Source organism: Oncorhynchus tshawytscha, unplaced genomic scaffold (genome assembly GCF_018296145.1).
Source record: "Oncorhynchus tshawytscha isolate Ot180627B unplaced genomic scaffold, Otsh_v2.0 Un_contig_9672_pilon_pilon, whole genome shotgun sequence".
Taxonomy (NCBI): domain Eukaryota; kingdom Metazoa; phylum Chordata; class Actinopteri; order Salmoniformes; family Salmonidae; genus Oncorhynchus; species Oncorhynchus tshawytscha.
In genome coordinates this window covers 148,495-158,104 of record NW_024609543.1, presented here as the reverse complement: position 1 = coordinate 158,104, position 9,610 = coordinate 148,495, and the positions used below count along the sequence as shown (strand labels likewise).

At 43.3% G+C, this 9,610-nt stretch overlaps 1 protein-coding gene across 1 annotated transcript; it reads left to right on the top strand.

Moving 5' to 3' along the window:
- Positions 1 to 1,725: 1,725 nt before the first annotated feature.
- LOC121845068 (zinc finger and BTB domain-containing protein 41-like) lies at positions 1,726 to 7,885 on the top strand (the record flags this gene model as incomplete). Its single annotated transcript, XM_042315829.1, has 6 exons — positions 1,726 to 1,766; positions 3,783 to 3,878; positions 4,108 to 4,214; positions 4,394 to 4,499; positions 5,280 to 5,368; positions 6,873 to 7,885. Coding segments are annotated over 6 exons (1,092 nt in total), but the record flags the coding sequence as incomplete, so codon positions are not given.
- Positions 7,886 to 9,610: the final 1,725 nt, after the last annotated feature.

Below are 9,610 nucleotides of genomic sequence, written 5' to 3'. Positions count from 1 at the left end.
GTCTGTCATAATATAATTGTGACAGTAGGTCTAGCTGGTCTGTCATATTATAAGAGAGTGTAGATCTAGCTGGTCTGTCATAATATAATAGTGACAGTAGATCTAGCTGGTCTGTCATAATATAATAGAGACAGTAGATCTAGCTGGTCTGTCATATTATAATAGAGACAGTAGATCTAGCTGGTCTGTCATATTATAATAGAGACAGTCGATCTAGCTGGTCTGTCATAATATAATAGAGACAGTAGATCTAGCTGGTCTGTCATATTGTAATAGAGACAGTAGATCTAGCTGGTCTGTCATAATATAATAGAGACAGTAGATCTAGCTGGTCTGTCATAATATAATAGAGACAGTAGATCTAGCTGGTCTGTGGTCTGTCATAATATAATAGAGACAGTAGATCTAGCTGGTCTGTCATAATATAATAGAGACAGTAGATCTAGCTGGTCTGTCATATTATAATAGAAACAGTAGATCTAGCTGGTCTGTCATATTGTAATAGAGACAGTAGATCTAGCTGGTCTGTCATATTATAATAGAGACAGTAGATCTAGCTGGTCTGTCATAATAGAATAGAGACAGTAGATCTAGCTGGTCTGTCATAATATAATACAGACAGTAGATCTAGCTGGTCTGTCATAATATAATAGAGACAGTAGATCTAGCTGGTCTGTCATAATATAATAGAGACAGTAGATCTAGCTGGTCTGTCATATTACAGAGATAGTAGGTCTAGCTGGTCTGTCATATTATAAGAGAGTGTAGATCGAGCTGGTCTGTCATAATATAATAGATACTGTAGATCTAGCTTGTCTGTCATAATATAATACAGACAGTAGATCTAGCTGGTCTGTCCTAATATAATACAGACAGTAGATCTAGCTGGTCTGTCATAATATAATAGAGACAGTAGATCTAGCTGGTCTGTCATAATATAATAGAGACAGTAGATCTAGCTGGTTTGTCATAATATAATAGAGACAGTAGATCTAGCTGGTTTGTCATAATATAATAGAGACAGTAGATCTAGCTGGTCTGTCATATTGTAATAGAGACAGTAGATCTAGCTGGTCTGTCATAATATAATAGAGACAGTAGATCTAGCTGGTCTGTCATACTATAATTGTGACAGTAGGTCTAGCTGGTCTGTCATGTTATAATAGAGAGTGTAGATCTAGCTGGTCTGTCATAATATAATTGTGACAGTAGGTCTAGCTGGTCTGTCATGTTATAATAGAGAGTGTAGATCTAGCTGGTCTGTCATAATATAATTGTGACAGTAGGTCTAGCTGGTCTGTCATATTATAATAGAAACAGTAGATCTAGCTGGTCTGTCATATTGTAATAGAGACAGTAGATCTAGCTGGTCTGTCATATTATAATAGAGACAGTCGATGTAGCTGGTCTGTCATAATAGAATAGAGACAGTAGATCTAGCTGGTCTGTCCTAATATAATACAGACAGTAGATCTAGCTGGTCTGTCATAATATAATAGAGACAGTAGATCTAGCTGGTCTGTCATAATATAATAGAGACAGTAGATCTAGCTGGTCTGTCATATTACAGAGATAGTAGGTCTAGCTGGTCTGTCATATTATAAGAGAGTGTAGATCGAGCTGGTCTGTCATAATATAATAGATACTGTAGATCTAGCTTGTCTGTCATAATATAATACAGACAGTAGATCTAGCTGGTCTGTCCTAATATAATACAGACAGTAGATCTGGACCTGCTTAATCTGTGGGAAGTCAGTGAGGGAGAGGTAGGATTGTCACAGCTACAATAAACAGGTTGATGTTATTTTTTTGTGTTGTGGGAAAATTATAAATAAATAAAAATACTAAAATAAACAGCAGTGCTTAGAATACTGCACATGTAAGTGTGATTACATTGAATTTCTATGTTGTTTTACACAACAACTGCTAATGTTATAACTTTTAACAAAACTTTTAACCAATTTCTTTTTAACAATTATTTTTGGTGGTGGTTGTAATGAATACCCAGGGAGAAAAAGGTGTAGATTCACGCGCAGAGCGCGGCAAATGTTTATTGAGACATCGCAGAAGGCAGGAACCGTGGTCACAGGCAGGCAAAGGTCAAACACAGGCAGGCAAAGGTCAAACACAGGCAGGCAATGGTCAAACACAGGCAGGCAGTCAAAAACAAACAATACCTCACAACTACACAAACATAAAGAACTGAACTAAATTGGGAGCTGATGAGACCAGGTGAGACACGAACACAGGTGAAATTAATGAACATAAATGAAAGACAGGGCTACGTTCCAGAACACAAAGAAACAGGGCTACGTTCCAGAACACAAAGAAACAGGGCTATGTTCCAGAACACAAAGAAACAGGGCTACGTTCCAGAACACAAAGAAACAGGGCTACGTACCAGAACACAAAGAAACAGGGCTACGTTCCAGAACACAAAGAAACAGGGCTACGTTCCAGAACACAAAGAAACAGGGCTACGTTCCAGAACACAAAGAAACAGGGCTACGTTCCAGAACACAAAGAAACAGGGCTACTTTCCAGAACACAAAGAAACAGGGCTATGTTCCAGAACACAAAGAAACAGGGCTACGTTCCAGAACACAAAGAAACAGGGCTACTTTCCAGAACACAAAGAAACAGGGCTAGAACACAAAGAAACAGGGCCAGAACACAAAGAAACAGGGCTACGTTCCAGAACACAAAGAAACAGGGCTACTTCCAGAACACAAAGAAACAGGGCTATGTTCCAGAACACAAAGAAACAGGGCTACGTTCCAGAACACAAAGAAACAGGGCTACGTTCCAGAACACAAAGAAACAGGGCTACGTTCCAGAACACAAAGAAACAGGGCTATGTTCCAGAACACAAAGAAACAGGGCTACGTTCCAGAACACAAAGAAACAGGGCTACGTTCCAGAACACAAAGAAACAGGGCTACGTTCCAGAACACAAAGAAACAGGGCTACTTTCCAGAACACAAAGAAACAGGGCTACGTTCCAGAACACAAAGAAACAGGGCTACTCTTCCAGAACACAAAGAAACAGGGCTACGTTCCAGAACACAAAGAAACAGGGCTATGTTCCAGAACACAAAGAAACAGGGCTACGTTCCAGAACACAAAGAAACAGGGCTACGTTCCAGAACACAAAGAAACAGGGCTATGTTCCAGAACACAAAGAAACAGGGCTACGTTCCAGAACACAAAGAAACAGGGCTATGTTCCAGAACACAAAGAAACAGGGCTACGTTCCAGAACACAAAGAAACAGGGCTATGTTCCAGAACACAAAGAAACAGGGCTATGTTCCAGAACACAAAGAAACAGGGCTACGTTCCAGAACACAAAGAAACAGGGCTATGTTTCAGAACACAAAGAAACAGGGCTACGTTCCAGAACACAAAGAAACAGGGCTACGTTCCAGAACACAAAGAAACAGGGCTATGTTCCAGAACACAAAGAAACAGGGCTACGTTCCACAACACAAAGAAACAGGACTACATTTCAGAACACAAAGAAAAAGAACACAAGGTTGACTAAGAAAAGAAAAGCAGAACCTTACAATCTCTCACTGCTCACATGGTAACAGTCTCAACTTGGTTGATGAAACATTGGTTGATGAAACGTAAAATCTACAATGTGGTCATGCTGGAACGTGACCAATATGTTCTAGATTTAAAGTGTCAGTCTGGATTTAAACACAGCAGGGCGCCAAAGGGACTGGTCTACTATCAATCTAACTCCATTGATTGTAATGTGATTCTTTTTTTATGTCCGTAGGACAACATTGAGAGAACATTTGCGGATTCACAGCGGAGAGAAACCTCACCTCTGCAGTATCTGTGGACAGAGTTTCCGCCACGGCAGCTCTTATAGGTCAATATGCTTGGGCAGTTCATGACGTACCTAGTTCTTATTGGCTATCACCCTATGGGTGGATTCCCATGTTCATGAGGTTTCTATTGGGTAGTTTTTGTCTTCTCCAGAGAAAATAATTGTATCATCATTTTGTCATCATTTAATACAAAATAAATCAAATGTTGGCCTGTTTTAATTGCATATTAACATTTGTTAAAAACTTGAACCCCCGACTTTATTCTGATAGGCTTCATCTTCGAGTCCACCACGACGACAAGCGCTACGAGTGTGACGAATGCGGAAAGACGTTCATACGCCACGACCATCTGACCAAACACCAGAAAATACACTCGGGTACAGTACACACACCTTCCTTTTCGTGTTATGTTCCGTAGCCGTGCAAAAGAGAGTCAAATGTTCCCCTGGGTTATTTCTTCATACATGGTCCTGGACCTGTTTCTATGTTTTTACGCTGCACACGAATTGTCTTACGGGATAATAATTGAATTGACTCTCCCTTTGGTTGTTATCAGGGGAGAAAGCCCACCAGTGTGAGGAGTGTGGGAAGTGTTTCAGACGTCATGATCACCTGACCGTCCATTACAAAAGTGTCCACCTGGGAGAGAAGGTGTGGCAAAAGTAAGTGGTCCTGATGGTGGATGGAGATAGAGGGAATGGGCGCGTTCCAGGCTGACTACATTGCAGGTGCATGGCAGATCTCACAACGCGGTTGACTACATTGCAGATGCATGACAGATCTCACAACGACTGAGTAGGTGTTAACATATCAGCTAACTACATCATATAATATAGCAATCTGATGACGTGGCATGTAACCATTGGTTGATGAAACGTAACATCTGCAATGTGGTCATGCTGGAACGTGACCAATATGTTCTAGATTTAAAGTGTCAGTCTGGATTTAAACACAGCAGGGCGCCAAAGGGATTTTTTAATATTATTTTTTATTAAATGATCAAGACAATAGGCAGAATAAACAGCATTGGACAAACAACAATTGCATAGTGAAACACATTTTCACATGATATTCAATAAAACAAAGTAAATTCACAGTACATGACTTCCATATCTGGACAGTCAAACACATACAGTCACATAGTTTTTTGGTATTAATGTGACTACCCTATGAGCACAAGATGTTGAAAAGACGTTGAAAATGTCTTTTTTGGTTTCAATTTCTTGTACTCGCTGTCGCTGGTATAATTACAATTATATAATTATAATTATTTTATTGATACTACATTTTATCAACCCAACAACCCAGATGGAACAAACCCTGTGTTTGTCAAATGAAAAACATATATATTATTTTTTACTGTTGAAGAGGATCTTCTATGGTGTCTAGTTGACTATTTGTGAAAGGACTAAGCATTGGGAACATGTGTGTGGATTCTATAGGTATAAAACAGCTGTGCATCAGTGTGAGGTCTGTAAGAAGGAGTTCAAAGGGAAGTCCAGTCTGGAGATGCACTTCAGAACACACTCAGGTAAGATGACAGTATAAGCTGTGAATGTCTGTTTGCCTGGTCAGCATAACTTTCTTTTCACATCGAGCGTTTATTGACATATTAATCCAGAACAAATGTATTTGGTGGACGTAGATGTGCAATGAATAGATGATAGGTGTGGCAGGCAACATACCGACCTGCTTTCATTTCCTAGACCAGCAGCCAACACACTATACACACGCTTCAATGAATGTCTGCTTTTCATCTGTTTTTTAAAAGTTTTTTTACTATTTTACAGACAAAGGGCCACAACAAAACCTTTACCCTGCTCTGTCTCCTCTGCCTCCACCCTCCCCTCTATCTCCTCAACCTCCACCCTCCCCTCTACCTCCCCTCTATCTCCTCTGCCTCCACCCTCCCCTGTACCTCCCCTCCTCTGCCTCCACCCTCCCCTCTACCTCCCCTCTATCTCCTCAACCTCCACCCTCCCTCCACCCTCCCCTCTACCTCCCCTCTATCTCCTCAACCTCTCCCCTCTACCTCCCCTCTATCTCCTCAACCGCCACCCTCCCCTCTACCTCCCCTCTATCTCCTCTACCTCCACCCTCCCCTCTGTCTCCCCTCTATCTCCTCTACCTCCACCCTCCCCTCTACCTCCCCTCTATCTCCTCTGCCTCCACCCTCCCCTCTGTCTCCCCTCTATCTCCTCTACCTCCACCCTCCCCTCTACCTCCCCTCTATCTCCTCTGCCTCCACCCTCCCCTCTGCCTCCCCTCTATCTCCTCTACCTTCACCCACCCCTCTGCCTCCCCTCTATATCCACCCTCCCCTCTATCTCCTCAACCTCCACCCTCCCCTCTACCTCCCCTCTATCTCCTCTACCTCCACCCTCCCCTCTACCTCCCCTCTATCTCCTCAAACTCCACCCTCCCCTCTACCTCCCCTCTATCTCCTCTGCCTCCACCCTCCCCTCTACCTCCCCTCTGTCTCCTCTGCCTCCACCCTCCCCTCTACCTCCCCTCTATCTCCTCAACCTCCACCTTCCCCTCTACCTCCCCTCTATCTCCTCTGCCTCCACCCTCCCCTCTACCTCCCCTCTATCTCCCCTACCTCCACCCTCCCTCCCTCTATCTCCTCTACCTCCACCCTCCCCTCTACCTCCCCTCTATCTCCTCAAACTCCACCCTCCCCTCTACCTCCCCTCTATCTCCTCTGCCTCCACCCTCCCCTCTACCTCCCCTCTGTCTCCTCTGCCTCCACCCTCCCCTCTACCTCCCCTCTATCTCCTCTACCTCCACCCTCCCCTCTACCTCCTCTCTATCTCCTCTACCTCCACCCTCCCTCTACCTCCACCCTCCCCTCTACCTCCCCTCTATCTCCTCTACCTCCACCCTCCCCTCTACCCCCTACCCCCTCTACCTCCCCATCCCTCTACCTCCCCATCCCTCTACCTCCCCACCCCACCCCTCTACCCCCCGCCCTTTTTCCCCTCTAATTATAATACTATGTTTGCCCAACTAACTTCCGTCATGTCTTCTGCTAGGTGAAAAACCTTACCGATGCCCCGTGTGCCAACAGACGTTCCGCATTAAGAAGACCCTCACCAAGCACATGGTGATCCACTCGGATGCCCGCCCCTTTAACTGCCCGCACTGCAGTGCCACCTTTAAGAGGAAAGACAAGCTGAAGTATCATATGGACCATGTACACGGTGCTAAGTCCACTGAGCAGCAGCAGCACCACCAGCAGCAGCACCGCCAGCAGCCTCCGGTGGTGCTGACAGAGGATAAGATGGTGACTCTGCCTTATAATACCCACGGCCCCTCCAAAGTGTACCGGGCTGAACCCAAGACCGTTCTCCAGAACGTCCCCTCCGATGTGTGTGTGCCTGTCACGCTGGTGCCCGTCCAGATGCCCAGGGTGGTCTCGGGGGTACAGGGTGACCTGAGGGGACACGTAACCTGCCCGCCCCAAGGTCAGGGGCAGCAGCAGACAGCTGGGGGGTACCAGACTGCCACAGAGCTGGCGTTCCTGGAGAAGTACACGCTTACCCCCCAGCCGGCCAACATTGTTCACCCGGTGCAGCCTGACCAGATGTTGGACCCCAGGGATCAGTCGTACCTGGGCACCCTGCTGGGCCTGGACTCTGCCACCCCCGTCCAGAACATCTCCAACTCGGACCACGTCGCCCATTGATAATGCCTCTCTATACTTCCCTTTTGGCAACATTTTATTTAAAGGGTACCGACATAAGGACATTATCACACATTTATAACCCATACAGTACACATTTATAACCCATACAGTACACATTTATAACCCATACAGTACACATTTATAACCCGTACGAAACTGTATGAGCCCATAGAGGTAACGTTTATTTGAAGGGTACGGTTGTTAACATAAGCATTCACAAAATGCTCTTGCCCTGCTTATGCATGGCTTATGTATAGTTTATGAATGGGTTATGTATAGTTTATGAATGGGTTATGAATGGGTTATGTATGGCTTATGTATGGCTTATGTATAGTTTATGAATGGGTTATGTATAGTTTATGAATGGGTTATGTATGGGTTATGTATGGCTTATGTATAGTTTATGAATGGGTTATGAATGGGTTATGCATGGCTTATGTATAGTTTATGAATGGGTTATGTATGGCTTATGTATAGTTTATGAATGGGTTATGAATGGGTTATGCATGGCTTATGTATAGTTTATGAATGGGTTATGTATGGCTTATGTATAGTTTATGAATGGGTTATGAATGGGTTATGCATGGCTTATGTATAGTTTATGAATGGGTTATGTATGGGTTATGAATCTGTTATGAATGGGTTATGCATGGCTTATGTATAGTTTATGAATGGGTTATGAATGGGTTATGAATCTGTTATGAATGGGTTATGTATGGGTTATGAATCTGTTATGAATGGGTTATGTATGGGTTATGAATCTGTTATGAATGGGTTATCTATGGGTTATGAAGTTTTTATATAGCTATACTTAAAATAAAATGCGATCGTCCTGCTCTTTTAACCTCTGCAGCTTATTCAGGGGCGAACGCTCTGATAGAAACAGATGGTGTCGAACAGGTCTAGTTGTCAGCCGTGTGGAACAGGGAATCTCATCAGCTCCATTTGTGATATTTATATCTGCGATCGTCCAAACGTTGCACCACCTTGATTGAGCCCCAAGTCTTTCATCATATTTTAGTTCAAAGAGCACTTTTTAAAAAGTTTCTCTTGTCACACAAAAGCCTAAGATCTCTGTCATTCCATAAATGAGTGTGAGTGAGTGATGTATATTGTGACAGGAGCCTGATTGATTACAAAAGGTCATTCCAGAACAGGATGTCTCATTTCCAAATAGCTGGCTGTATGTCTGAATCTTACAGGTGTAATCTGGCTATTTATTCACAATTTAAATTGAATTATTATACAAGTATTATACAACACATTTACCCCATGCAAATCAAGTTCCATAATATTCCACGTTTCTTACCAGTTACCACAGAATTTTAGAGTAACAATCAATCATGGTGTTGTCAGCCTGTTGCTCCGGGACGAAGTTTCCCCTGTACAGATCTAGGATCAGATTCCCCTCTCCCAATAGTAACCATAACCAATTACACCATCAGTGGGGGAAATGCAATGCGTCTAGGGGTGACGTCCCGACACCCAGCAGGCTCCTCAAAACTAGAAAGGGCTGTTTAATCAGTGTATCATGAGGTCAACCACGTCTGAATCAATCTTAAAGTATTCTGTATATTATGTATATCATGTTTCTTTCACAATGGACAGGAGGGAACAGCCTGGGTAGTATGTATAAAACACCCTGATCTAGGATCAGGCCATCCTTCCGTCCATGTAATCTTATTCATTATGATCTAAAAGGCAAAACTGATTCTAAATCAGCACTTCTACTCTGAGACGCTTGATACTTATGATAGGTTTCTGTCCTTATGGGGATGTACTGTCCTTATGTACTGTCCTTATGGGGATGTATATGTTGCCTTATAGGGGATCACCATGTTCATTAATGTGCATTATAAACCGGGTGGTTCGAGCCCTGAATGCTGATTGGCTGAAAGCCATGGTATATCATGGGTATGACAAAACATTTATTTTTACTGGTCTAATTATGTTGGTTACCAGTTTATAAAAGCAATAAGGCACCTCAGGGAAATGTGGTATATGGCCAATATACCGTGGCTAAGGGCTGTATCCAGGAACTCTGCGTTGCATTGTGCATAAGAACAGCCATTAGCCGTGGTATAT